This window comes from Canis lupus, chromosome 17 (genome assembly GCF_003254725.2).
Source record: "Canis lupus dingo isolate Sandy chromosome 17, ASM325472v2, whole genome shotgun sequence".
NCBI classification, from domain to species: domain Eukaryota; kingdom Metazoa; phylum Chordata; class Mammalia; order Carnivora; family Canidae; genus Canis; species Canis lupus.
The window spans coordinates 48,720,385-48,747,622 of NC_064259.1; the positions used below are offsets into that span (position 1 = coordinate 48,720,385).

General features: G+C 54.0%; 3 protein-coding genes and 1 long non-coding RNA gene across 19 annotated transcripts; 2 read left to right on the forward strand and 2 right to left on the reverse strand.

Moving 5' to 3' along the window:
- Window positions 1-5,366: 5,366 nt before the first annotated feature.
- PCGF1 (polycomb group ring finger 1) lies at window positions 5,367-13,673 on the forward strand. 11 transcript variants are annotated; one of them, XR_003139594.3, is made up of 12 exons: window positions 5,367-5,595; window positions 6,021-6,126; window positions 6,292-6,444; window positions 6,612-6,683; window positions 6,807-6,912; window positions 7,091-7,124; window positions 7,225-7,311; window positions 7,447-7,527; window positions 7,631-7,674; window positions 7,846-7,952; window positions 12,388-12,459; window positions 13,534-13,598. XR_003139594.3 is itself a non-coding variant. In XM_025453662.3 (11 exons), exons 1-11 carry the CDS (start codon window positions 5,503-5,505, stop codon window positions 13,643-13,645), a joined length of 1,023 nt encoding a protein of 340 aa, XP_025309447.1. In that variant the 5' UTR covers window positions 5,367-5,502; the 3' UTR covers window positions 13,646-13,673. The 11 variants fall into 11 exon arrangements, 8 of the variants coding, with proteins under 8 accessions (XP_025309447.1, XP_025309445.1, XP_025309446.1 ...); XR_003139596.3 differs by lacking the exon at window positions 13,534-13,598 and adding an exon at window positions 13,129-13,178; XR_003139595.3 differs by lacking the exon at window positions 13,534-13,598 and adding an exon at window positions 12,952-13,016.
- LOC118351270 (uncharacterized) lies at window positions 10,881-15,214 on the reverse strand. The gene is made up of 2 exons (XR_004806470.2): window positions 15,087-15,214; window positions 10,881-14,326 (listed from the first exon to the last, which is right to left on the reverse strand). It is a non-coding gene; the product is annotated as an uncharacterized LOC118351270 (long non-coding RNA).
- On the forward strand, window positions 13,832-15,564 carry LBX2 (ladybird homeobox 2). Of its 2 annotated transcripts, XR_007402882.1 has the most exons (3): window positions 13,897-14,036; window positions 14,206-14,912; window positions 15,023-15,163. XR_007402882.1 is itself a non-coding variant. In XM_025453673.3 (2 exons), exons 1-2 carry the CDS (start codon window positions 13,832-13,834, stop codon window positions 15,394-15,396), a joined length of 579 nt encoding a protein of 192 aa, XP_025309458.1. In that variant the 3' UTR covers window positions 15,397-15,564. The 2 variants fall into 2 exon arrangements, 1 of the variants encoding a protein (XP_025309458.1); XM_025453673.3 differs by lacking the exon at window positions 14,206-14,912 and having other exon boundaries at window positions 13,832-14,036; window positions 15,023-15,564.
- Window positions 15,565-18,340: 2,776 nt separating this feature from the next.
- Window positions 18,341-27,194, reverse strand: TTC31 (tetratricopeptide repeat domain 31). Of its 5 annotated transcripts, XM_025453655.3 has the most exons (13): window positions 27,053-27,194; window positions 26,803-26,891; window positions 22,951-23,053; window positions 22,600-22,817; window positions 22,336-22,419; window positions 21,817-21,873; window positions 21,637-21,717; window positions 21,319-21,522; window positions 21,015-21,066; window positions 20,811-20,901; window positions 20,581-20,722; window positions 20,263-20,364; window positions 18,341-20,072 (listed from the first exon to the last, which is right to left on the reverse strand). In XM_025453655.3, exons 1-13 carry the CDS (start codon window positions 27,090-27,092, stop codon window positions 19,755-19,757), a joined length of 1,581 nt encoding a protein of 526 aa, XP_025309440.3. In that variant the 5' UTR covers window positions 27,093-27,194; the 3' UTR covers window positions 18,341-19,754. The 5 variants fall into 5 exon arrangements, with proteins under 5 accessions (XP_025309440.3, XP_025309443.3, XP_025309439.3 ...); XM_025453658.3 differs by lacking the exon at window positions 22,951-23,053 and having other exon boundaries at window positions 27,053-27,105; XM_025453654.3 differs by having other exon boundaries at window positions 18,341-20,069; window positions 22,600-23,053; window positions 27,053-27,105.
- Window positions 27,195-27,238: the final 44 nt, after the last annotated feature.

The window sequence follows — 27,238 nt, forward strand, 5'->3', positions numbered from 1 at the left end:
GCTGGAGGCCCGGGAAGAGGACAGGTGTGGGAAGGCGGCAGCAGGGCGCGTCTGGTGGGCTAGGGCGGGGGACAAACGACTCTGGCCGAGTCTGGGCCCGCGGTCCCGGTGCGCCTCCCGGCCTCTCCCGGGGGTCCCTACCTCCTCCTTCCGGGAACGCCAGTACTTGTATTTCTTAGAATTTTGATTTTCTGAAATCGGTGTGAAGCGGAGCACTGGCTCAGCCCAGACTAAGACTAAGGCGGATGAGAGCTCGGGGCTGGCGTTGCGCTCCCCACGGGGGCCACCAGCGCGGGGCTCTGCGCCTCCACTCTACGCCTAGAAAGTCAGTTCTCACACATTTCCCCCCTCAACGGCGGGAGGACAAAATCGCCTCCGGCGACACGTGGGTCCTCAATGAAGCCTCCGGCGGTCTCAGCCGCCTCATTTTCCCGCAGACGCTTCTCCCCACCCAAACTCCAGAAACTGTGCCTGGAGTGTGTCAGGGATGGGAGGTGGGGCAAGACTGGAGGCGCTCAATGACCCTGTGACCTCCGGCCGGGGACCCTGGAGCTGGGAGTGTGTGAACTCCGCGTCCTTCCCGGGATGGGACCCGGACCCGGCGGGCCCCTGCGCCTTAGACCCGCCCCCGCCGCCGCCCGGCCCGGTGCAGGCCGCCATAATCGGGTTAGCTGGGTCGGAATTACATTACCTTCCCCGGCCCGCCCCGGCCCCGGGGGGGCCCTGGCGCCTCGGAGCCGGTGAGACTGGGCGCAGGGAGGGGGGGTTCCTACCATTCTGCGGCGGGTGGGCACGGATGAGCCGCTCAGCCTGTCTTGGACACGTGGTAGCCGAAGGACCCCGCCCTGCTGTGCCAGCCGTCCCCCTAGACCCCAGCCCACTCTGGTGCTCAGCTCCAGTCTGCCTGTTACCCGTGTAAACCGAAATGCCTTCTAAGTAGACGGGTAGACGGGTCTTCCTGGGAGCACCGGGTCTTCCAGTTGAATCTCCAGGATCTCCTGGGAAAGACTCTGCCTCTCCTTTCTCCCCAGCAGATGGGCGGCAGCCCTGCGCCTCGGGCAGGGTGAGGGGTCTTTTCTCTCCAGGGAACTAGGAACGATATTTGGGCATCTGGGCAGGAAGATAAAGAAAAGAAAGAAGGGAATGGACTCTCCCCACTAAAGGCACCAGGCCCTCCCTCAGTATTCTCAGAGGCCTCGATCTGAAGAGGGTGAACCATGGAGGCAGCTGGCATCAATGATATGTGACATCCCCCCCCCCCAATTTCATGTCCATTTTTCCACTATCCAATTTCTCCAGCCCTTTCCCCACCCTGCTGACAGTCCCTCTGAAAGGGGAGCAGGAGGCCTCCCGCCAATTTGGCAGCTGTGTTGTTATCTTTGGAGGGAAAGTCAGACATTATCACCTCCCCTAGCCCTTCCCAGAAGCCTAAGCACCCTTTCTCAGCAGAGAAAGGTGGGGATGCTGGGGACATGAAACTTCTGCCGTTCAGGGAAACCTCCAGAGTCAGTTTGGGCTGGACCCCTGAATGAGAACAGAGAGCCTAGGGAGAGGGCAAAGTAAATAAAGACTCTGAAGGGGACTGGCCTGTGGGTTAGGAATCTGTCGGTTCTTTTCCCCACTCTAGTGAGTGGGCCTCTGAGGAAAGGGTGGGCACCAGTGTGTCTCCAATTGGGCTGAATACGTCCTTCTTAAATGAATCAGTGAGGGAGGAAGAGGCAGCATCGTGCAGACCTATATACCTGCTGACTGTTCATCCTGCCTTTTGAGATCAGCATAGATGGCACTGCCACCCAGAGATTGCCCAGCTGACCCTTGGAGGAGAATGGTCACAAACCCAGTAATGTATACACATCTACTGGGGAATTAAAAAAAAAAAAATAGTGCCCTACTTCAAGAACAGAGGGTATGGAATTCCGTCAGCCACAGCCCTAGGAATTCCTCTGGTCTCTACCTCTCTGATGCCATACACGTTCCTTTGCATCTGTCTCACCATGTCCTGTGTGCATATGGTCCCCAACTCTTCAACATTTCAGACCTTCAAGCTTGCAGCTTCACAGAAAGAGGCATATTCCCAGCCTGTGCTCCTGTGCTGTCCCTTCCTTCCTGCTTTTTTGTGCAGTATCTTTCCCACAAGACAGTCCCCATTCCTCTCATTAGCTTAGTACTTCCTATCTCCAACTGTCTTAGGTCTCTTTTACCTGGATGAAAATCTTTGCCTGACTCTTCAAGAGAGATTATGCTTTTCCTTTCCCTGGTACTCTGCACAACCACTGCCTCTACTTCCTGAATATTTATTCTTTTAATTTTAAAGTAATATCTAGGGACCTCTGGGTGGCTCAGCGATTAAGCGGCTGCATTCAGCCCAGGGAGTAATCCTGGAGTCCCGGGATCAAGTCCCACATTGGGCTCCCTGCATGGATCCTGCTTTTCTCTCTGCCTATGTCTCTGCCTCTCTGTGTGTGTGTCTCTCATGAATAAATAAAATCTTTTTTTAAAAAAAAAAGTAATATCGGGGATCCCTGGGTGGCTCAGCAGTTTAGCGCCTGCCTTTAGCCCAGGGCGTGATTCTGGAGTCCCGGGATTGAGTCCCATGGTCGGGCTCCCTGCATGGAGCCTGCTTCTCCCTCTGCCTGTGTCTCTACCTCTCTCTGTGTCCCTCGTGAATAAATAAATAAAATATTTTTTTAAAGTAATATCTACACCCAGTGTGGGGCTCAAACTCACAACCCCAAGATTAAGAGTAGCAGGCTCTACCAACTGAGCCAGCCAGGCGTCCCTCATCATTTATTCTTTTAACCCACTACAACTTGGCTTCACTATACTCTTTTTCAAAGAGCTCCAGTGTCCATTATTGAAGACTTCTATGACATGTTTTGCTTTGTTAATCACCAACTATTTCTTGAACTATCCCTGTTGGTTTCTTTCATAGTCAATGGTTACATTTTTTCTCTACTGACTTTGCTTTTTCCACTGGAGACTGAGCATTCTCAGTGCCCTGACTTTAGCTTTCCCTCTCTGTTCAAGGTTTTAGCCGTTCTAATAGTCTATTATATCCACTCAGAAAACTCTGAGACCTCCATCCTTGGCTCTGACACTTGTGTTCCAGACTCTCTGTCCTAACCTTCTGGCCAGCTCCACCCACCTTTGCTGCAGTTACCTTAAAGTCCAACAGGTTGGAGGGCATGCTCCTCTCCCAAGCTCCCAAGCTCCTCGTTCATTCCCTCCTTCTTTGAAATGTTTCATATGCAGCCCTTTCTTTCCATTTCCACTGATAACACCCAATCTAGGCCAACACTACCACCTACATTCATTTGTTTGTTCATCCAGAAAATTTTGATTGAACATCTACCATGCACCAGGCACTGGAGATAGAGCTGCAGACACAATAGAAAAAAAAAAATCCTTGCTATAGAAAGCTTATATTCTAGTGGGGGAGACAGGTAAAACACAAGACAATATATATTAAATAATAATAAATGCTATGAAGGAAAAAAAAAAAAAAGGTGACCTCAGAAGGCCTCACAGAGTAAAGACCTGGAGGAAGAAAGGAGCCATTTGGATATCTGAGCATTTCAAGTTGGTGATAATGCAAGTACATCTTGGTGTTCTACCGTAACCAATGGTATGGGGTCCAGCATGGCTGGAAAGACTAAGTGATTTGGAGAACCACACAAAACCTTGAAATATTGTAAGGATTTGGGCTTTTATTCTGAAAAGGGAAGCTACTGGAAGGTTAAGGAAAAGATGCCTGATCTTAAAATTTTATGCTTCTTAGGGTAAAACATACAATAAACTGTACGTAATTGGAGTATATAAAAGTGTATGTGTACACGCATGAAGCCATCACAATCAAGATAATAAACACATCCATCAACTCAAAAAACTTTCCTTATATCCTTTTTTTATTCATATGGAAACGTGGAAGCAAGGAAAGCAGACAAGAAGCCACTGCAATCAATCATCCAGAGGACAGATGATGGTATCTTGGACCAGGATGGTAAGCAGTGGCTGTAGTGAGAAGGGGTTGATTAAAAAAATCACTAACCTCATAACTTCTTGCTGCTTATCCCCTCGACAACTCAAAGATAAATGAGCAAAAAATATTTCTTTCATAGGGTAACTTTCTCCCTTCAAAGAAGTCAGGTAGCTCCCGATTGCCCTCAGGCTAGAGTCCCAGCTCCATTAGGCCCTGCTTTTATCACTACTCTCAAATCCACACCTTGGCCCTTTTCCTGTTCCTCTGTCCGGTCATTCTCCTCCACTCCGCCTTTCTTTTTTCTTTAAGATTTTATTTATTTATTCATGATAGTCACACACACACACACACACACACACACACAGAGGCAGAGACACAGGCAGAGGGAGAAGCAGGCTCCACGCAGGGACCCCGACGTGGGATTCGATCCCGGGTCTCCAGAATCGCGCCCGGGGCCAAAGGCAGGCGCCAAACCACTGCACCACCCAGGGATCCCTGCCTTTCGTTTCTATGTCCACCACTCTTCTTATCCACCCATCCCACCTTCCATTCTCTAAATTGTGCCCACACAAAGTCCCACTTCGTCCAGAAAGCCTTTGGTGGTCTCCGTTGGGATCTGTCCTTCGAGTCTCCAACTGTACTTGATGTTAATACTTGACAGTAAATTTATCCTTGGTTTTTAATCGCACTGGAAGTACCTAGGGATAGCGGTGTACAAGGTCTAGAGCTCCTGAGACCTTCTCCCGTACGGGGAGGGCCTATGCTACTGCAGGCACTGGCTGCTTCGGCGTGGCTCTGTGCGGTAGTGTCTCAGTCCTCCTCCCCTCCTCCTTCGGCATCTGCTCTGCATTAGTCTGTCCCAGGCCTCCGCAGGCGCCGATGATTGAATCATCATCATTAACTAGGGTCTGCCCCCCCCCCCCAAGCCCCGGCGGCAGGGGAGGATGGGAGGGGGGGCCGAATAAGATCACTACCAAGTCCCTGGGGGTCCCTCCCTCCCCGCCACCCTCTCCGAGACTCCGCAAAGCCCCGAGAAACTCCCGCCGCGGAGCCGGGAGGCGGCCTGCCATCTGGATGACGCTCCGTATCGCGAACGCGTCAGCCGACGAGGGCGACATTGCGAGGAAAGGACCCGGGAGGGGCTTCTTCAGCGGGGTCGTGGTCACAGGAGATCGACGACCCAGAGTCGCAGCGGGCGGAGACCGCTGGGCCCTTCGGGGTAGAAGGGGGCCGTCTTTCGCAGGCGCCAAAAGTTAGTCCTGCGGTAGGGTAGGGTCTATTGTGATGATTACTACTAGACGTCAAGGAGATAGGACACTCTCTCCGCAACCCCCCCTCCCTAATTACGGATTGAGGAGGGGGAGGGGCCAGTGGGACTCAGGTGAGCACACGGGGAGAAAGGGACGTGGGCGGGGCCTGACAAAGGGTCAGCGAATCCGAAAAGACCTAAGCCCTCGTTACTGGGCGACAAGTCCCGCCCCGCAGGCGGCACCGGAAGTGGCAGGCCGGGATCAGCCTTTAAGATGGCGTCTCCTCAGGGGGGCCAGATTGCGATCGCGATGAGGCTTCGGAACCAGCTCCAGTCAGTGTACAAGATGGACCCACTACGGAACGAGGTGCAGGGGCGGCAGGGTTACTGCTGTGGTCGGCTAGCGGTGCGAACTGGGGCCGGAGAGAGGACGGGCGGTGGCTGGCCCGCCGCCCAGTGCGCCTGCGCAGAGACAGGGTGCCCAGCGCGCCTGCGCGATTGCGGTCGGGTTGCCAAACTCCGAGCTAGGACGCTTGCGCATTGTGCCGCCCACGTCGTGTAGTCTCCCCTGGGAAAGGAAGGTCTGGGTAGTCCATGAGAAGGGAGCCCCAGCTGTGTGCGGAGCCCCCTGCTGGGCGGAGGGGAAGTTCCAGCTCCCGGGAGCAGATCCCCTGTGGATCGCGCTGGGTGCGAGGCTTGGCCGTGGGGTGTGATGAAAGGCATCTCCCCAGCTGGGAAGGCGTATGATTTGGGATTGGAGGGGGTAATCGGTGACGGAGAGTGGGTCCGCAGGAGGAGGTCCGAGTAAAGATCAAAGACCTGAATGAGCACATCGTCTGCTGCCTGTGCGCTGGCTACTTCGTGGATGCTACCACCATCACAGAGTGTCTTCATACTTGTGAGTGCCCTGGACCCTGGCTGGTTCTTCCAGGCCCTAGTCCTCACCAACCTGGTTGCCAGACTGTTGGCTGCCTGCTCCAACCATCCAGGCACCCCACTCAGCCCATGAACCTGATTCCCAGAGGGCCTGAGAGTCTGCTTTTTTTTTTTTTTTTCCCTGCAGTCTGCAAGAGTTGTATTGTGAAGTACCTCCAAACCAGTAAGTACTGCCCCATGTGCAACATCAAGATCCACGAGACACAGCCACTGCTCAACCTCAAACTAGACCGGGTCATGCAGGATATCGTGTACAAGCTAGTGCCTGGCTTACAAGACAGTGAGTGACCAACCCAACTCTGAGGGGCCTCTAGAGGACTGATGCTGGGTGGCAACCTGAGGTGACAAGGGCTTTGGTGGGAATCGCGTAGGTAAAGAGGTTGACAGTCACCAGGGCCAAGTATGAGGGAGGGCTAATACTTCATTTCCCACTCCGTTCCCTTCTAGGTGAAGAGAAACGGATTCGAGAATTCTACCAGTCCCGAGGCTTGGACCGGGTCACCCAACCCAGTGGGGAAGGTATGTCCCTTGGCAGCAGGAGGGTAAGGTAAAGCCCCTCGAGCATTCCTTTTGCCCACTTTTGCTCTCTGGGGAGAAAGGAATATGGGATCTGTGCCACTTTTCCTCACTACTCTTTCTTAGAGCCAGCCCTGAGCAACCTCGGCCTCCCTTTCAGCAGCTTCGACCACTCTAAAGCCCACTACTACCGCTATGATGAGCAGCTGAGCCTGTGCCTGGAGCGGCTGAGGTAAGAGGCAGGTCATGAGCTGTCTGAAGTGACAGTGTCAGTGACTCAGAGCCAGGGTGGGGCTTGGTGAGAGAGTGAGCAGTGAGGGAGCATCTGTTCCCTTGAAGAGAGTATACCTTAGCTCCGGGTGGGGGATGGGAGAAGATCAGACTCGCTAACCTATGTCTGTTTCCCCCAGTTCTGGCAAAGACAAGAATAAAAGCATCCTGCAGGTGAGAGGGGCTGAGGGGAGGGCCTCTCTAAGGAGACTCACCTCCCTGTGGCCCTTCCATCACACACCCTTGTCCACTTCCCTTCCCTCCCTGTCCCCAGAACAAATATGTCCGATGTTCTGTTAGAGCCGAAGTTCGTCATCTCCGGAGGGTCCTATGTCACCGCTTAATGCTAAATCCCCAGCATGTGAGTATTCCCACGGGAGGTTTTTGGGGGACCAGGGGGGCTCAAAGGGAGGGACAGAGTTTGTAGCAGATCAGGGTAGCTCTTGACCCGCATGAAAGAGGAGTTCCTAAAGCCGTGCCTTCATCTCCCTCCTAGGTACAGCTCCTTTTTGACAATGAAGTTCTCCCAGATCACATGACCATGAAGCAGATATGGCTCTCCCGCTGGTTCGGCAAGGTAAGCCAGGGCCACGGTGGTCCCCAGGGCAGTGATGGGCTGAGGGGGCACCTGAGGTAAGAACACTTCCACTGACTGCTTCTTCTGCTTGTTCTCTCCTTAGCCATCCCCTTTGCTTTTACAATACAGTGTGAAAGAGAAGAGGAGGTAGGGGCCAAGCCCCCACCACATCCCTGTCCCCTTCCCTCCCCAGATATTTATGTGAAATTAACTGCGGCTTTATTTTTTGAAATAAAAACTCTAAAAAAGCATCTGTTTTCTTCCTGCCTGCCTGCCTTCCACATACTCATGCTTTGTTCTGTGTTCTGCTTCCCTCAGAAATCCTCTGAGTTTCATCATGAAGGAGGGCCTCTCTATGTCCGTGGTCCCTCAGTGAATTGCCAAAGGAGAGGGGTAGAGGACCCTACACATGTAAAACTCAGAAGGTGAGCTAAGTGGAACCAGGTTACCCATACCAACTCTTTTTTTTTTTTTTTTTTTTTTTGGTGAAGGGAAGGCTTTTTGCAGGGGAGCTCTCACTGTACTTGAGTGTTGTAGCATAGGACTACAGGCTTGAGTGGAGGTGTCCTAATTTAGGAGTGGTGAGGGTAGGCCTAGGGTTGGATAGTGGCCACTGAGGGACTGAAGGAAAGTGATATTTTAAAGAAAAATTCAAAGAATTGCACTATGGGAGGAATCTAAAACACAAAAACAATTGAGGGGTGGGACACAGGAAGCACAAGGGTGTTGAGTTGGAGACACTGGATTCAGTAGGCTTTCAGGTCCCTGGAAAAGGTGAAGCCAGGGTAAGAAGAGGGAACTAGTGTCCAGGAGAGTAAAAGTAGCTTCAAGTAGCAAGAGGGAAGCAGCAGGACTGTTAATTCCCTTGATTATTAATTCAGCAAACATTCCGTGTCTGTAGGAGCCCAGCCATGAGCCTTGGGCTCTGGAAATAAACTCGCCAGTCTCCCTATTGTATGGCTTCTCAGTAGGATAGTCAGAAGCTTGCCCAACTGGGACAGTGACAGATGGAGGAGGAAGCAGGGAGTTCCTGAAGGAAATTAAGGGGCTGTGGCTGAATCTGGGACAAGAGGGATGGAGAAGGCAGCATAAATGTTGCCAAAATTCAAGTTTGTGATTGATTGATTTATTTACATAAGATCTATTTTATTCACGAGAGAGAGACACAGAGAGAGAGAGAGGCAGAGACAGAGGCAGAGGGAGAAGCAGGCTCCATGCAGGCAGCCCGACGTGGGACTCGATCCCGCGACTCCAGGATCACGCCCTGGGCCAAAGGCAGACATTCAACTGCTGAGCCACCCAGGCGTCCCTACTAGAACTCAGGTTTAAAGCCTACGTCTTATACTATAAGTCTGACTCCATGAATTCCAAGGGGTCATTGTGCCTGGTGAGGGCTGAAAGCATGGAGCTTCCAGGGATACAGATGTGATGGCAGAAGACCTAGGGGAGGAGGACTGTGAAGATGGTGTGAGCTGCCTGAGAGCCTGAGACGGGGCCAGGGGTGTGTGTGTGTGGGGGGGGGTGGTTTGAGGGGCCTGATCATGGTAACCAGTGTGCCCTGGACCTGGCCTTCCCTCCACACAGATGAAGCTTGGAGACAATGAGAAAAGCACAATGTGGGGAGACTGCAGAGAGCAGGGAGCAACCCTCAGGTGTGATGGACAGGCAGTGAGGACCAGGGTGGGGACACTACAGAACAGTCAGCCTGGCCGAATCCAGGATTCCCAGTGTCCCATGTGTGGGCCTCAGAATGAAGTGGGCCTCTCCCCCACCCCGTATTCGGCTGTTCTCTCAAGGCCCAAGTGTCATTTCCTCCAGGAAACCCTCTCTCCAGGAAGCCAGAACCCAAGCTTTTCCCACCTCTTTGTGCCTGCCTCTACACCAGTATATATCTTGATGTTTGGGATTAACTTTATCTATTTTAGGGCTACCCCCCCGCCCCCCACCCCATCTCTTCTGGGACTCCACCACCCACTCAGGCTTGCCATGTGAGGCTGTTCTGAAGGGGTTAGTGCCTGAAAGGGCATTTTTAAGGAATGATGTGTGGGCTGAGGGGGAAGGAGAGTAGAAATGCTCCTGAGGGCCTTTAGGGTCCCCAAGGAGCTGCAGGAGTTAGGGAGTAGTCTGATTGCGGCTTGGGAGCAGCTTGGCATCAAGAGGGCCAAGTCAGAAGATAAGGCTGACCTGGGGACCAGGCCTCAGGATGAGGCTTTTAACGGTGCATGGCTTGAGGCCAAGGACCAGCAGAAGGTGCTCAGGCTTGGATCTGGGGTGTAGCGGTGGCCTCCCTTCACCCCCAGCTCAGCAGAATCTTTTTTTTGTCTGTCAGCAGTGGGGGCAGAGGCAGCTATGGTGCGTCTCCATCTCTGTTTCCTGAGGTGGCTGATGCAAGCCAGCTGCGCTGAGCTGAGCGCTGCTCTTCCTCTGTTTATGGGTTCATTGCCACTCTGCCTGGCCTGCACTGCACCAACCCTGTCCCCCACCGTCACTCAGGTTACGATCTGCTATCTGCACCACGGGGGAGAATCAAGCCCAGGGTTCTCTTTGAGCTGTGTGACTCAGAATGCGCAGGTCGCAGGTCGCATTCAAAGAGGCAGCCATGGGGCAGTCCCAGGGTGCAGCTGGGCTGGCCTTCCCCGGGGTGCCCTGGGGCGCCCTTGACTTCACAGCACTTCCGGGTAGAGGCATCAGTCCTCACCCACTGGGTGAGGCCCTTGCCCCTGCTGTCCTTTCTCATCTAGCCCTTTTCCGCACTCCACCCTCACCTGGGGGGAGGTAGCACTGATAAGATTTGCACTCGCCTTTGGCACAGGGGAGACCAGTTTCTCTCAGCCTTGCCAGTCTCTGCCAACGTCGGGGGTGGGCAAAAGGAAGGAAAAGGGACTTCACTGGCAGTGGGGCAGTAGTGGGTCTTGGTGTGTGTGTGTGTGTGTGTGTGTTTGTGACAAGGATGGGGGTCTGAGTATCCTGCTGCTCCCCCAGCATGGCACACACACAACTGCAGCAGGCGCACAGAGTTCTTTGTTGAGCCGGCAGGGGCTCACAGGGCGGCCCTAGAAGAAAGGAAACTAAAATGTTAAGTGTCTGAGTCGGTTCACTCCACAACAAAGTTTTATGAAAGAGAAAACAACCTCAGAAGTGGCCGAGACGGGCGGCCGCCCCGCCCCGCACCCTGCTGCCTGGAGTTTCCTCCCTAACTCCACTCCCCTCCCCCTGGCTAACGGACCTCCCTGATGGTGGGGAGGGCTGGCTGAGCACCTCTCTGTGACTCTCCACCTGAGGGGGTTCTTTGGAGGATCCCCGGTTGCCCCTCCACACTCACAGAATTCAAAGGAATGCACAGGGAGGGAAACTCGAAACTAAAGGTGGTTTATTGAGCATATCTCCATGCCAGCAGTCTGGTGGGCCTGGGTCAAGGAACCCACCAGATGGAAAGCTGAGGCAGTCAAGGTGGTGGAAAAGTGCGGTATCAGGGAATGACAGAGAAGGTGGGGGCCACAAGAAAGGGGAAATCTGAAAGGGTGAGGAGCAGAAGTGTGAGAAGGCATCCTTAAATTGGAATGGAGGCGGCTTCCTGGGGGAGTGAAAGTTGGAATGTGGGGAGCTCCACAACAGGGAGGAGCAGAAGACCCTGGATGTCTGAAAGGATTGTAAGGGGAATCGAGGAGGTGGGAGATGAGGATGGGTTGCTGGAGAATGCTGAGAGAGAAAAACGCTCACCCGCGGGGAGGGGGTGGAGAGGTGAGTATCTAGGAATCACTCTGTGATTCTCACTCACTCTGTATCTAGGAATCACTCTGTGAAATGCCCAGGACAAGAAGGGTTGGACCCTGGGGTGGGAGGTATGGGTGGGAGAGCCTACAAGGCAGCTGAGCACTGCAAACCACTCCCTCACCTCCCGCACCCCCCCCCCCAAGCCCAGATCCCAGATTTCATCTCTTAATCTCCCTCATTAATCATTCACCTTCCTCCTACCCCCATCGGTGGATCTGGTTTCTTCCCAGCTCAGGTTCCAGAGACTTTGCTGGGAGAAGTCCCCTCCTGTGGCCCCACCATTGTCTGGACACGTCCCTGGCTCCCTGGCCACTGGGCTGATCTTAGTGGGCTCTGCTGTGGCCTCCTCCCTTTACTAGTCTCTCCTTCCCTTTTGTCCCCCAAATGGGGGTCACCCAACCCTTTTGTCCAACCCCATTACCTGAGCCTGGTTACTGGGGGGAGAAGATAGGCGGGAGAGTGAGAAGGGCAGGAAGGCAAAGACCCCTCAGGAGAGAGGGCGCTCCCCACAAACACACTAGGAATCGAAAGCAGAGGAAGAGATGACCTAAAAGCTATTTAGAAGATGCATGAGTGAAGGTCGCCTGAGTAAAGGTCTGAGGTGTCTGACAAGCCTGGGACCTGAGTTCCGCAGTTCCTGCAGCCTTCTGGGACCCTCTTTAAATGGAGATTAAGTGAAATCACCAGGATGGTTCAGAGGACTGAGGCCTCCAGCAGAGAGGATCACTCTTGGCCCCCCTCCACCTCCTGCCATTAATAACCAATTTACAAGATCCTGAGGCAGCTCAGCTTTCTGCTGTGGTGTGGCTCTGCTCTCTGCCCCAGCGGTGGCCTACTGGGCTAGAGTGTGCTGTTCAGGCTGCCAGGAGGGTACTCTGCGAGTGTCTGGGTGTGTCAGGGGGAGGGTAGAGGGCTGACCAACAAGGAGTCCTTGTGTTTCTTCATCTTTGTTTGGTGGGCCAGGCCAGTGCTCAGGCCACATGAGGTTCCCTCACCCTCACTATCAAAGTGCCTTCTTCTCCTTGTTAAGGAGTCTTTGGCCCCGGTGCCTTCCGTCTCCCGGACTCTAGGGTGCCTCTATTGCAGGCTCCACTTGCCCCAGAGAACAGGCACAGAGGCTCACTACATGAATGGTGGGAGGTGCAGAGATCTACCGAGGTGAGTGACATAACACAGTCTAGGAGGGATGGCTTCTTGGCACTATTGGGAAAAAAAAAAAAAAATAGAAGAATCCTGTGGAGGTGAGTTCCTTAGGAATGGTGAGCTCAAGAGTGGTGGGACTTCACTGCCTCGGGGCTGTGAATCCCCTAGCTATTGGGGTGTTTGTGTGAACAGAACTCTTGCCTTGTTGGGCCTCCACTGATGAAGCAGCACTCCCAGAGCTGCCTTCTTCCTACAAAGGAGTGTTGCAGGGTGCTCACCCAGGTGTGAGCACTCAGGACTAGAGTAGGTGTAGAAGAAAAGTGAAAGGACACAGATAAAATAGGAACGACTATCCCAGACCCTACAGTTTGTCGCTGAGTTGGCAGGGGTTTCTGTCTCATGATCTGCCTGGGTCCATGAAGTCTGCGCTTCAAGTCACTTTTCTCTGGGGAGGACCAGTGGCCCTTCCCCTTGCTGCTCCTACATGGTGGTTTCTGGGCTTCTCAGGCTGGAGAACCCTTATTTGAACGACAGGAGCTTAACAAGGAGGCAAAGATGGACTGTGACTGTGGAGGCCGGTCTTCCCTGGCAAAGACGCAGCCCAGGCAGGAGCGCTAATTTGCTGTGTCCTCTCTCCTGAGGTCCAGGTGTCCTCCGTTTCTTCATGTGTTTTGACTTTTTCAGGGCCTCTGAGCCTTGTGGACCTGTCTGGGTCCAGAGAGCAGGAGGAGTCCACTCACCTGCCTTTGCTTCCACATCGCAACCTCATTACCCCGGGGTTGCAGACGCTCTGCCAGGCCAGGTCCTTCCAAGTCTCGAGTTCCCCCAGCCCCCTCGCGCCGCACTAATAACTTCCAGCCGCCGGGACCTCTTTAAGAGCGTTCCGCAGGGGTGGGGGGGGGACGCGGGGGCTAGGTCGGGAGACTGAGGTCCTTCCTAGGAGGGATCGGAGATCCTAGAACAGTCAGCTCCGATTCTCCCTCCTTGGGATTTTGCAAATCCCCATCCGCTGGGGCCAGGGGAAGCAATTTTATTGCCGGCTAGTTATGAGCCAGAGCAGCGGCTTGACGGGGAGTCGGTGGCACACAGAACCTCGGGGGCCGTCCAGGAAGAGTCCAGCCAGGATGTGCACCGGAGCAGGTCGGCAGCCCGCTACAGCAGGTTGTTTCGGGACTCTCCGAGCCTCCCCACCCTGCCCTGACATCTCCCGGCCCCACCGGCCCCGAGCTGGGGGTTGGGGGCTCAGGAGGAGGGGCACCCGGGGCTCGGGCCCAGCGCGGGGGGCGGGTCCGAGGCGGGGGGCCCAGATCGGGAGCCGCGCGCCGGGGCCCAGGCAGCTGCGGAGCCGAGCGCAGCCGGCGGCGGGACCGCCACAGCCCGTCCGGCCATGAGCTCGGGACCCGAGCCCCGGCCACCCCGGACACTCTTCAGCATCGCAGACATCCTGGGCCCGCGCATGGTCGCCCGAGGGCCTTCTGCGTCTCAGCTTCCAGAGTCGAACCCTGGTCCCCCGTCGCCTCTGTGTGCGCTGGAGGAGCTGACTAGTAAAGCGTTCCGCGGACTGGACGGGCACGCACCGGAGTCCTCTGAAGGTATAGCGCCGGCAGGGGCGCGCACTTTGACGTGGCCTTCTCCCCATCTCTCTCCTCCAGGTCCCGGTCTCGAACCTTCGTTCACCCCGGCTGCCACCCTAATCTGCCCCCTGCCCTCGACCCACGTGCTGGGACTTGCGTCTCCCGCTCCTCCCCTCCCCTCCATTAGTTCCCAGGTTCGCGGCCGCTCCTGGAGGCCGCCAGCGCCGAGGGGCAGGGCCGGTCTGTCGAAAGCTGAGGGACCCGGGCGTCCGTTCGCTGTAGGCGGGGCAATCACGGCCGAGGGAGACCTGTGAGAAGGGGACAAAAGGCCTGAGCCGGAGGCTGTAAACGAGTGAGCGGTGCAGAAAGGTCTGGGAGGCGAGGCCCGGGCCTCTCCGCGGGACCTCGCGCCGCTCCACGCCGCTCTCTTCTGGAGAGGGCACAGGGGCACAAGGTCCCTGGGCGGCAAGGGTCGGGGGACTTCAGGCTTCGCCCCTCCTTACCCTTTGATCCCCTATACCTCCGTTTGGGGCTCGAGGAGGAGGTGCCGGGTCATTAAAGAAGTGTAAACCGAGAGTGCCCATCACGACCCATGAGTCTTGAGAACGGTGTGGTCCGGGTCCTATTACACGCATCATGCCCCTCTTTTGACCACGGTCGGCCCCGCCTAGGGTGCCGGCCCCAGCCTACAGGCCCGCTTCGCTGGGGCTCCGGAAGGCCTCAAAGGCCCCGCGCCAGATGGCCTGACCCTGCGCCAGCTCTTCTCCGGCCTGTCTCGCTCTGCTCCCATTCCCCGGCCCCCGCAGGATGCCCTCAAGCCTGCTGCCTTCCATACCCAAGTGGCCCGTTCCACTTCATGTCCCCCGCTCCCACCTCCGCCTGAACCCCGGTTGGGTAAGGGACCAGGGCTCTGGGTCGTGTCCACCTTCTCCCCCCGCCCGGGCTTGAGCACCCCCCTCGGTTGTCCTCCCGGCCGAAGCCTGACTCCCGCCCTATCCCCGCAGGCCGCTCCGCCCCGGGTGCGCTGGGCCCTGGCCGGGCCGGCCGCAGACGGCGAAAGTCACGCACGGCGTTCACGGCGCAGCAGGTGCTGGAGCTGGAGCGACGCTTCCTCTTCCAGAAGTACCTGGCGCCTTCCGAGCGCGACGGGCTGGCGGCGAGGCTCGGTTTGGCCAACGCACAGGTTGTCACGTGGTTCCAGAACCGGCGCGCCAAGCTCAAGCGCGACGTGGAGGAGATGCGCGCAGACGTGGCCTCGCTGAGCGCGCTGTCCCCCGACGTCCAGGGCCGCCTCGCGCTGCCCCGGGGCGCCCCAGCCCCCGGCCGGCCGGACTCCGGGCCCCACCTGGCAGAAGAGGAGATTGAGGCGGACGCCTGAAGGCAGAGCCGCCGCCGGCCGCGGACGCTGGGGCCCCGCCTCCTCACCTCCCGCCCCGCGCCCTGTCCGGGTTCCGGGTGGAGGGAGGGTTGGAGCGTCCGGCCTCCTCTGGCTCACAGTCCAGACGCTCACTTTAACCAATTGTTGAGAATAAAATTGAGACTCAGTCGTCTGAGGCCTCAATCCCCGGTGCCCGGCGCCCGCAGCAGGAAGAGCAAAATCTGCGGAACATCTTGCAGATTCCGCGTTTGGCCGAGCGCTTTAACGCAAGGTCTCCTTTAACCCGCATAGCAACTCTATAAGGTAGGTGATGTGATTAAGCCCATTTCACAAAGGAAGAACCACTAGGTAGGGATTTGGATCTACGCTAGCCTTCAAAGCCGGTGCTTGTCAGCCTGGACAGTGCTCTGCAAACTTTGAGCTGAGGGGTAAGAGATGGGACTCTACTAGCTGTGGGTGATCCACCCCTACTCACTGCTGTAGGCAGCAGGACTCCACCAGGCCTTTGATCTCCCCTCACCTTGGGGACCTGGCTCCTAACCGCTTGGTAGCCCCAGAGTGACAATGATGTGCCTAATTCTACCCTTTCCCCACCCTTCCCGCCCTGATGAGGTTGCTTGTTAGTGAGGTCTCTACCCTCCTCCTGCCTCCTCTGAAAGAACCCTATACTGAGACACAGGCTGAGTGAAACCGGCAGGGAGAAAGGGCACAACCCTACTTCCAGGACCTCTGCCCTGCACTTGGGCAGGAAATGTCCCCACCAGGATGGTGGCCCTGACAGGATGGGGAGGCCCAGCCCAGCCAGCTGAGGTGAAGCTTAGTGCAGCAGAGGCAGTTTTGTAGTGGCATGGGGCCTGCCACCACTGGTGGACATTTCCGAGATTAATTTATTCCACAGGTAATTATTTACCGTTTGGCAGTCTGGTGGGGAGGGAAGAGGCCTACCACTGTGCAGGGCCATCCCTGCTGATCTTCAGAAGACCATGCTTAGGCTCTTTCCTGATTCCTCCCTCTCCGTGTCCGTCCTTCCTTGCTCCCTCAGACCTTTCCATGCTTCTGCCCAGATGCCACAATCTCATTCTCAAGAATGCTCTGAGAGTAGCACTTCCAGGATTCAAAGGGAGTCAGCTAGGGCCTCAGTTCCAGGTGGAGGTCCTAGGAGAGGATTTTTCAGGGAGAGTAAACAAGGCTGGAAGGCAGAAGGGGGAACCTGGCAGTTAGTAGCTACCACTTATTGAGCACAATTCAAGTGTTTTGCATGGATTAACCTTCACAGTTATCCCAGGAGATCATGAGGCTTTCTAAGTGTAAAGAGACTGAATCAGAAACTCAAGAAGACTTGGTCATGTTGTGAAGCTTGTAAATGGTGGGGCTGGCACTAACCTGCTTGCTTGCTTGCCTCAGGGGCTCATTCTTTTGGCCACTACGGTTCTGTCCCTGTAACTCTAACTGGGCTTGAGAGAAGAAAATGGTTTATAAAGAAAGGGGAGAAAGGGCCAAAGGTAGGAATTTAGGCATTGTACTGTACATTGACTGTGGTCCTTGGAGGTTTTAGAGGGCAGAGCCATGCCAGCAGCTTTAGAGCAGGCTAGTCTGGCTGCAAGTGTAAGGTGGACTGGGGACAGCAGGGACCTGAGAAAGGATTGTATCTCTGGGCGCTGCAGAAGGTCAGAGCTGAGAGAATCCAGGGCCAGACTTGGCAGGTGGGGGAGGCTATAACAAAAGAGGAATCTGTGTGATTATCCGGTGACTGAAAATTTCATCAATCAGTGACAACCTCACGAATCTGAGCAACCAGAAGAAAAAATGGCATCATGGACTGAAATAAGGACCACTGGCCTAGGGCTAAGACTTTGTCAGCCATCATACGAAAAGTATTCTTTGCACCTGTGTTGCCCTTTGTATACATGTAGACGGCACACACACACCCTGGTTCTGGTTTAGGGCCCCTTCTCATTTCCTTCATCCCCTTCCTAAGGCTGCCTCTCTGGAACCTTTAGAGTGACAGACTCATTCCTGCTGGCCAAGGACTTTCCCAGGTTCAGCACTGAAAATCTCACACTCCAGGAAATCCCTCAGTCCCAGGAAAACCGGGATGATTGGTCACTGTGCATTTCAACCCTAGGGACTCAGAACTCAGGCTGCTGGGTTGGAACCCTACCAGTCAGCAGTGTGTAGGGGGCAAAATGGGGACAAGATGTCAGGAGTCCTGTGGCTCTCAGAGAAGATTCAAGTCCAGGATAGGTCACAAGCTACTGGGGAGGGGACATTTCTCTGAGTGGCTGGAAGAGCAAGGAGCCAACTTAGTCTGAAAGCAAAGATACCACACAGTAGTGATGGGTGCCCATTCTTTGAGGAACCCTAGTGGAGTTCCCAAAGTAGGGAAGTACCTCCTTGCTGCTTAGAACAAGAAGGCCACATGAACAGGCCTCTAATGGAGTCACCATAATATAATCATCCCTCAAACAAACACAACCACCTCTCCCCAACTAGGCATGAACAAAGAACTCCCAGAGCAAAGAATTCTTGTTAGGAAGGTATATTGAGGCAAGTAAATTGGCTCTAGGCCATAATCCCCCTCTACTTGAGGCCTCCTAAATTCTAGCCCAGGGCTTCCACTTCTCAAAATCAAGCTGGAGGTGAACAAAACTCAAATCTCTCCCACCAAAATAGCCTCCAGATGGTATATCCTCTGTCAGATCCTAATACAAGTGGTTGGGCATTAGGATCACCTGGAGGTATTCACGAAACAAATTGCTGGGCCCCTGATTTAGAAGGTCTAGGGTAGGGCCTGACAATATACGTTTGCAACAATTTCCCAGGTTGCTGCAGATCCAATGCCTATGCTTGGAGAACTGCAGCCCCAGGGAGTCTGTATTTTGTGAAATAAGCAACAACTTAACTCATCTCTTCTCACTGTAGGAATCATAAATATGTAGGACCCTTGCAGACAAAATCCAGTTTATTTAGCATCCATAATGTACAAGGCACTTGGTAGGTATTTCCTCACACTCTTTCAGTAATCACAACAGCCCTGAGAAGTAGAACTGCCCCATTTTACAGTGGAGGGACCTGAGGCACAGATGTTAGGAGACCTGCTCAAGATGACCCAACCAGCAATGGCAGATTTCAGTCTGCTACACAGTATCTAAGGAGCCTGCTCCATAAACAAAAGGAATTTGGGAAAGCCCTATGTAAAGGAGGTGTTTCAACACCTCCTATACAGGTGTGAATGGTGTGGTCAAGACCTTAAGGCAGAAAGGATCATTTTATCCTGATGAACGGTTCCTCTAGGCGAAGCATTCTGGGAGACCTAAAAGTCCCCTGCAGATCCACATCTCAATGAGCTGGGAGAGTCCCAGGCAGGGGTAGAGAGGAAGCTGCCAGGATCTTAGAGAACCCAAAAGACCGTGATTATTACACAGGCAGTAGGGAATGACAGCCTTCTTTGGGGGGGCAGTGACCCTTGGTGGAAATGCTCATTACAATGCCCAGTGCTGGGGGTGGCCCAGGTGGCTCAGCGGTTTAGCACCTGCCTTTGGCCCAGGGTGTGACCCTGGAGACCCAGGATCAAGTCCCACGTCGGGCTCCCTGCATGGAGCCTGCTTCTCCCTCTGCCTGTGTCTCTGCCTCTCTTTCTCTGTGTCTCTTGTGGATAAATAAGTAAAATATTTAAAAAACAAAGCAAAAACAATGCCCAGTGCTGGAGTGAAGAAAGAGCATGGCCACAGTAGCAGCAGCCTGGGTGCCTGCTGAGGTCCCATCAGCAGAAGAGCCAGCAGTGGGGAGGTGGAGATTTGTGAACCCTGCCTATTCCAGGCAGGAGCTGGTAAGGGACTTCCCAAATGCAAACCCCAGTGAATCTTCTAATAGTTGGAGGAAGTGAGGCTACTGGACAAAGGAGAGGTCAGAATATGCACCAAATGACAGGAAATGAGGCATGCAGGGCTCGGGCTATAAGAAACCAGGTGAGAGCTGGGTTCAGGAAAGTGAAGGGGGTGGAGGGACTCAGGTGTCACTCATCCCCTAACCCCATTCCTGAGCACAGAGTTCTGGCTGGTGAATGAATCCCTCAGGGCCAAGACGCAGAGCAAACCCAGAGCAAACCCGTATGCTTCCTGCTGGGTCTGTTGGAGTCTGAAGACCTGAACTTTCGTGCAGTTCCCTCCTGAGCCTTGGTGGATTTTCTTTCTCCTTACTGCCCCCAGAGGAAGCCATCTGCTTCAGAATCAAAGAAAGGTTGTTTCAGTGGACATGGGGCTCCTTTCTTTCATCAGGTCTCCGTGGCAAGAGGAGTGACCACCGGGGGAGTCTTTAATTATGGTTTTAGACTACAAGGTCTCAAGATATGCAGGGAGCTATGGGATACACACATAGCCCTGTCCTATGAGGTACTGATCCTCCATCATCTGGCCTGAGGTAGATGCTGGGGCCACGGTCCTGATACCAGAGCCCTTTGAGGGGCCCTGGAGATGGAGAGTCTGGGGGATGGGCGAGTTGGAGTGGCTCAGGTGACAAGGGAGACGAGGCCAGGGTGCAGACAGGAGGACAGAGGCTCTTGGAGCAGCACTTGGAGGGCGGCTGACAGGGAGGAGGCTTGAGACACTGGGCCCAGCATGGCAGAATGGTTGCGGGAAGCCAGGTGGTTCCCGGATTCCTCCTCTTTGCGGATCCTGCTGTGGAGAGAGAGGGAGCCGCACTTATTTCTCCTTCTCGGCAGCACAGGCAGCACAGCTCACGCCCCTCATCCCACTTGTTCCTGCCCTCGCTACCGGCCTGAGGTGGAAGGGAGCAGAGCTCACTGTGGAAACTGCAGCCGGTTTTCCTGCTGCCCCCGTGGTCTGCCAATGGGCCCAGCTCCCTTACCAGAGCGAGGTGCAGAAGGCAAGAGTGGAGCTCCCGGGCTGCGTCAGGCTGGCAGCCGCCTCTCAGAGTCTCCTGGAACACAGCAGCTGCCTCCTCAAAACGCTTTTGTCCCAGAGGGATTGGAAAGAGGAAAGTGTAGGTATCAAGGGGATGAGGGAAATTAAAACTGCCCCCTCCTCAAACCCACATCAGCTCCTAGTGCTGCTAACACTGTGACACTGTGGTACTAGGAGCTTTACTACAAAATGGCAATATAGACCCAAACCCTATACCACACTACCCAAATTCTGCCCATGCTTCCAGTCTCAGACCCAATACCTGCAGTCCCATCAAGGCCTTGCCCAGGCGGAAGAGGCCCCGGGGCCAGCCAGGTCGCAGGGTAAGGGCCACCTGGGCATCGGCCAGGGCCCATGTTGGCTGACCCAGCCGCTCATGGCAGAAAGAACGGTTTCCAAACAACCTGATAAAGACAAAGTGGCCAAGAGTCTGGATCTTCAACACTTTGCCTTGCCCTGACCTCCCAGCACAGTGGCCAAGCCCCTACTCACCGATGATCCCGGGGGTTGAGCTTCAGAGCCTGGGTGAAGAGAACCACAGCCTTGTGGTAGAAACCATTTTGGGCAAAGCTGGTCCCCAACTCTAGGGAGAGAGAAGGTGGGGGGGCTCAGATGGGCCTATCCCAGGGAGAGTTGGGGGAGGAGGGAGGGTGAGGGAGGGAGGGCGGGGTGGGGGGTGTGTGGAGAGAGTCTCACTTGCCAGCTCCTGGCTCTGCTGTAAGGCAGCTGCCAGCAGTCCTGGACATGCCTAGGGATGGGGAGAAAAGTCAAACAGGACTCAGGCCTCAGCCTCCCCAAATCCTTCTCCTTTGTTCAAACAATGAATATTGCAGTCAGCCTCATCCAACTTATGTAATTCTTATGACAGTTCTGCAAGATGGTACCAGCCCTACCTTCCTGCAGAAGAAACTACCCAGGGTCAGGATGTCCGTGATGGAGCCTGACCCCAGATCTCTTAATCCTAGAGCAGCCAGAAAACTCCTTCTACTGGTCACCTCACCTCTGCCTTAGGACTCTGCCTGGGGCTCTCTTCTATCCGAGAGCTCCCTTCCTCCTGGCGCATCTTCTGATGGGGGCCCCGGGTTTTGCCTCGAGGCTCCGGGTTCAGTCCCTTCTCTCTGCGGGCACCAGGAGGCCAATCCTCCTTGCGCCCAACCTTGCGCAAAGCCAGAGACACGAAAGTGCTAGACAGATCCAGTGAGTCCTGCGAACAAAAAGTAAAGTCAGGAGGGGGTGGGGATAAAGTATGTTCTGCAGGAGGGGGAGGGAAGGTGGACAGAGACCAAGAAGTACAGGAAGCAGGGTGGGGCGCTCTCACCTCTTCCTCATCACACTGTCCCTGAGCAAGGTTCCTGGGGCTGGATGGAGGGCTCCCATCCCCATTTGGGGTGGCCTCAACCTGGAGGGAAGGCAGGTGGGGATCACCTTGAGCTGCCTGCCTTCTCAGCTCCCACCCTCCGGCACTTAGTGTTCTTCATATCTGCCTGTAGACACTCACCTTGGGCTCCCCGCCCTCCTGCTCCAAGCGCTCCTGTCGCTTGCGATCCTTTTGACGCTGCAATGATAACGGCAATGATGCTGATGACATATTTTGAACACCATATGTAAACATACACACAATTTGTATCTTGAAGCCAATTCTTTATGAGTACAATACAGACTATACATCGTGTACCACGTTAAGAGCTTTGCGTACACTATCTCATTTAATCCCTAAAACTCCATGAGGTAGATTTTGTTGTTATCCTTATGCTGCAAGTGAAAAAGCAGACAGGAGAGTTACCAGGGAGAGGTCTCACAGTAAGAAAGAGCCAGATTCCAACCCAGGCAGCATAGTGTGACTCCAGAACCACCATACCATATGGCTTCCACAAGACCCTCTCTGTCCAAGCTCTGAGCCCCTCGGCCCCCTCTGGCAAGAGGGTCCACAATGGGCCACCTTGAGTTCTCTCCTGTGCTCACAAAGCATCCCTCTCCTAGATACCTCTGGGTTCCCATCCTTCTGCCCTCCAGCTACCTTCTTTTTGAGTCGTTTCTTCTCTGCTTTCTGTTTCATGCGCTCCTCTTCAGCCACCAGCTCCTCAGCCAGATGGTTCGCTTCCTGGAGAAGGAAAACCAGATGACAGAGAGACAGAGAATAAGAAAGCCAAAGAGAGGCCAGAAGTATGGAAAGACCCTGAAAGGCTGGGCCCAGGTGAGGGGACAATACAGATGTATTACATGGAATATGGCAGTTGTAAGAGCACTGGGAGAGGTGGAAGCCCCTTGCTGGTAGTCTCACCTCTTCAGTCAGCAGGAGCTTCTGGGGCATGGCCACCTGCAGGAGGCTGTCTGAACTGGCAGAGGAAGAGGGGCTAGGAGCACAGGGCTCAGGCCCTTGGGGAGGATACAGAAAGGACTTCTGGAGACTACAGTAGGTCCCCAGTCCCTTGGCCCCCTTGGTCCTTTCACTCTGTCCAGGCATTTTCCCCTCATCACAGAAATGGTCTAGGAGGTAATCTGTCAGGAGGGATAAGGAGAAGGGAAAGAAAAAGGAACATGAGAGAAAGGAGCATCTGAGGGCTAGCCTTCCCCAGGGCCTGATCTCAGAGCCCAGCCTCAATCCTTGGGCCCAGGCCCCTGCACCCCCCACCATGGTGCCACAGCTGTAGCCGCCCGCTGCTCCTATCCACATGGATCTGGTGCAGGCGCTGGGGATCACTCTCCACAAGCCGTCGAAGAAAATCCACTGTGTCCTGGAAGGGGGAAGGGAAGGGAGGCTGATGTTGGGGGTAGTTCTAGGGGCTTGGCTGGGTTGATCCCTCCACCATGGCAACCACAAACCAGCCACCTAGCCTGGAGAATCTTACAGGTTGATTTCTCTCCACTCAGTGTCCTTAAGACACACTGCTTTGGCTTTCCTGGTATATTACCTCCTTCACTACTCTCCTGCTTCCCAAGGGTTGTGTGTGGCCTTCAGCCCAGCCTTTTCCATCATACAAGATCTTCCTTTGACCTGCCACCAAGTCAGCTACACTGATGTCCCTGAAAGAGCCCTCTTACCTGTTCTTCCAGCTATGTCCCCCACCATATCCTTGATTATGAGCAACCCCATATAACCCACGCTGGAACTACCTCATGCCTAAATGTATACAGCAGTTCCTGGTTGGCCTCTCCCCTGTACTCCATCTGTTTCCCCCCCAAACCAAGCTCTCAACAGATATATCCCTACTCAGGAAAGTCCAGTAATCCCCCACTGCCAGGGCCATAGGCAAAACTGAGTCTAGCTCCTCAGCCTGGGATTTGAAGTCTTCCAAAAAACCCCCTGGCTGACCTTCCCAATCTTCCTTTGTAATTCGCTCCTGCCTGGCTGCCATCATCCCTCTGTTATCAGGTTCCTTCCAGTGTTGGGATCTTCCCCCCAACTGTCCCCAAATCCCTCCTGGCTCCGAGCTTCTCCCCACACTTTGTCTCACCTTCAAAGTCCAATTCCACCTTCCCTCAAACCTCTTTATCTCCGATGATCTCTGCCCTCACTCACAAGCTGTACTCACATAGTCTGTGTCATATAATTTAGAACCTTATTATTCACTGCTTTTTATTGCTCTCTCAATTGGTGAGAAGCATAGAACTGGAAAGAACACTTTGCTATTCACATCTTAGTTCTGGCTTTGCCACTGCCTGGCTGTTTGACTTTGGACAAGTCATTTAACCTCTCTGAACCTTGGCTTCATCATTCACAAAATGAGATGAGACTCTTCAAATCTTTCCCTGTCATTCTGTGATTCTTATAAGAATCATTTCCTCAGTGTCAGCTTTGGAGGAGGACAGGAGTCATCTTGTCCCCGTGTGGCATCTTCCGGCCTGAAGAGGGCACCATACCTGACTAGGTGGTGGCCCACTGACTGAGAAACTTAGAAACTACATGAAATGGCAGAGTGCTAAACTAATACACAGGAAGGACTTCAGATCACTGAGGGATAGTCAACTTTCTAAACAGTTTCAGAGCCAGAATATCCTTCAGTAGACAGTCCTGACTCAACAGCATCTTCATTTACACTGCTGTGTGCTTCCATCAAGTCTTACTCTCAAATTCAATTTCCTGGTGGGTTTAATTCAACTTCCTAACTGGCCCAGTCTAGCCATTTCTAAAAATAAACAAAAAAGGGATTACCTTGACCTTCTACCTCTCCCCAGAGCACATTCTGTGCTATTCTCTTAATTCACCACATGGCCCAACACAATCTGGCTCCTCAATACTCTATGAATCATCTCCTACCCTCTGGTCCTATCTCTAACTACAGTGGTGAGTGGTCTCCTCTGAAGTTCCTACACACATCAAGTGTGCTCCCATCTCAAGGCTTTTGTCTGTGTTACTTCCTCTCCCTGGAATGCTCTTTCCCCCATGAATGACTCATCCCTTCAGATCTCTGCTTAAACCTTCTCCAAGAGGCCATTTCTGACTATTCCCTTTATTTTATTTTTTTATTTTTTATTTTATTTTATTTTTTAATTTATTTATGATAGTCACACACAGAGAGAGAGAGAGAGAGAGAGAGAGGCAGAGACACAGGCAGAGGGAGAAGCAGGCTCCATGCACCGGGAGCCCAACGTGGGATTCGATCCCGGGTCTCCAGGATCTCGCCCTGGGCCAAAGGCAGGCGCCAAACCGCTGCGCCACCCAGGGATCCCTTCCCTTTATTTTATTTTATTTTATTTTTTAAATGTTCTTATTTATTTATGATAGGCACACAGTGAGAGAGACAGGCAGAGACACAGGCAGAGAGAGAAGCAGGCTCCATGCACCGGGAGCCTGACGTGGGATTCGATCCCGGGTCTCCAGGATCGCGCCCTGGGCCAAAGGCAGGCGCTAAACCGCTGCACTACCCAGGGATCCCTCCCTTTATTTTTTATAAACATTTTATTTATTTGAGAGAGAGTGAGCGAGAGAACAAGTGGTGGGAGGGGCAGAGGGAGGTGCAGATTTCCTACTGAACAGGGAGCCGGATGTGGGGCTCTGGGATCATGACCTGAGCTGAAAGCAGATGCTTAACCAACTGAGCCACTGGGGCGCCCTATTCCCTTAAAAAAAAAGAAACTCAATTCCACTCAGCACTGCCCATCCTTGTTATACTTTCCCTTGTACTTTTCATATTTGGTATACTATATTGTTTACTTGCTGACTGGCTGCCTCCACTAGATGCTTCTAATTCATTGACTAAAAGGATTTTTGTGGGATGCCCGGGTGGCTCAGTGGTTTAATGTTTGCCTTTGGCTCAGGGCCTGATCCAGGATTCCTGGGATTGAGTCCCATGTCAGGCTCCTTGCACGGACCCTGCTTCTCCTCCCTCTGCCTGTGTCTCTGCCTCTCTTTCGGTGTCTCTTATGAATAAATAAATAAAAATCTTTAAAAAAATAAATAAAAGGATTTTTGTGTTGATTTACTGCTGTCTTCCAAGTGCCTAAAAACAGTGCCTGGTACATTGTTGGTGCTCAGTAAGAGTGTTGAATGAGCAAAAGCAGAGAGACTGGTGAGGATAGCATTCTATTAGAGATGCAGCTAGGAGCTGGGTCTGAAGAACCCTGTGTGATCCAATGAGTTTGGGCTTTGACTTGTCAGTGATGGGAGTGGGACTGATCTGGGGAGTGAAGCACTCAAGTGAAATAGCACTGGGGAAGGAGATGATTCTAGGGGTGGAGTGTTTAGTTAGCAAGCCACAGTGACTCTTCAGGCCAGAAAGAATGAATTCTTGAACTAAGCCAGTGGCAGCAGGGGCAGTAATAGAAATGACGGGCTTGAGTCAAGAGACATTTCTGAAGTGGATTTTAGTGACTGACTCAATGTGTGAGGTAAGGGAAAGGGAGGATCATATACAATGATTTTTAGATTTCTGCATTAAGCAACTGGATGTCCGTTTGTGTTATCAGCCAAAATTTAGATTAGAGAAAAACATCCAACTTGCAAAGATGATGAATTAACTTCTGGACTTGGTGGGTTTGAGGTTTTGGAGATACCCAGGAAGCAGCTGGAAATACACCTTCTCCGTGCTTCCAAATCTGATCGTCTTCCTCCTTCAATACACTATCGCCTAGTTGAGGACACCCAAGCCCTCGTGCCAGACGAAAAGCATTTCAAGCCACTTGCTGCCTTCTTTCCCACTTCATCCCCCGCCCCCACTTCATTTCTAACACTTCCAACCGAACCACTCAAATCTGACTTCAGTGTTCCCTACACCTTGCCTTGCCTTGGCCACTTTGCTCACACTGTTCCCTCTGTTCATAATGTCTCGCCCTCTGCAACTCCCGCCCACCCCGCAATCCTCGCCTCGGAGACCGCCGTCCGCCCGATCCTGCCCACGTCCACCACCCTCCATTACCAGGCGCCCCTCCGCGGAGCCCTGGGCGTCCAGTGTGGCGCCCAGCCGTGGCGGGGCTCAGCTCAGCTGACTGGAAAGAGGCGTGACCGACATAGACGGGGCTAGGGGGAGCGAGGAGCCCTTTTTACCTCGGCGCCATAGTCCTCAGGGCGGAATTCCTTGCAGAGTTTGGGGACAGCAGCGGCCCCCAGCGGGCAGCCAGGCAGCAGAGGACAGTCTAGAACAGTAAAGGAAGGCGGCGACGCGTCAAGGGACTCGGGAAGCAGGGGCCGGAGCCTTCCGCCCACCGCGTGAAGCACAAGACCCTACTGAAGACAGACCCGAGTGGGGCTGTCCCTACCCTCCTGGACCCCCTCCCGTCTTGCCACACCTGCTTACCTAGCTTTATCCGCCCCACTGTCTTCGGAACCGGCGCCATCGCCTATTAACAGTGACCCGAAAGTGAAAGACGGTCGGGTGCCCGACACCGCCGACGGGCGGCGCAGGACGGAGCAGGCCGCCATCTTTGTTAGGGGCAGAGCCTCCGATTACGGAGCGCGAGAGAGGCCACGTCGGTCCCGGCGG

Excerpts from the sequence above, each read along its gene's own strand:
- PCGF1 (XM_025453660.3), top strand. The coding sequence starts at position 5,503 with ATGGCGTCTCCTCAGGGGGGCCAGATTGCGATCGCGATGAGGCTTCGG. Across the intron at positions 6,913-7,090 it reads CTGTGCCTGGAGCGGCTGAG|TTCTGGCAAAGACAAGAATA; the intron begins GTAAGAGGCAGG and ends TGTTTCCCCCAG. Across the intron at positions 7,528-7,845 it reads TCTCCCGCTGGTTCGGCAAG|AAATCCTCTGAGTTTCATCA; the intron begins GTAAGCCAGGGC and ends TGCTTCCCTCAG.
- LBX2 (XM_025453673.3), top strand. The coding sequence starts at position 13,832 with ATGAGCTCGGGACCCGAGCCCCGGCCACCCCGGACACTCTTCAGCATC. Across the intron at positions 14,037-15,022 it reads CGCACCGGAGTCCTCTGAAG|GCCGCTCCGCCCCGGGTGCG; the intron begins GTATAGCGCCGG and ends CTATCCCCGCAG.
- TTC31 (XM_025453653.3), bottom strand. Across the intron at positions 22,420-22,599 it reads AGCTCCTGCTGACTGAAGAG|GAAGCGAACCATCTGGCTGA; the intron begins GTGAGACTACCA and ends TTCCTTCTCCAG. Across the intron at positions 21,523-21,636 it reads GACAGTGTGATGAGGAAGAG|GACTCACTGGATCTGTCTAG; the intron begins GTGAGAGCGCCC and ends TTTTGTTCGCAG.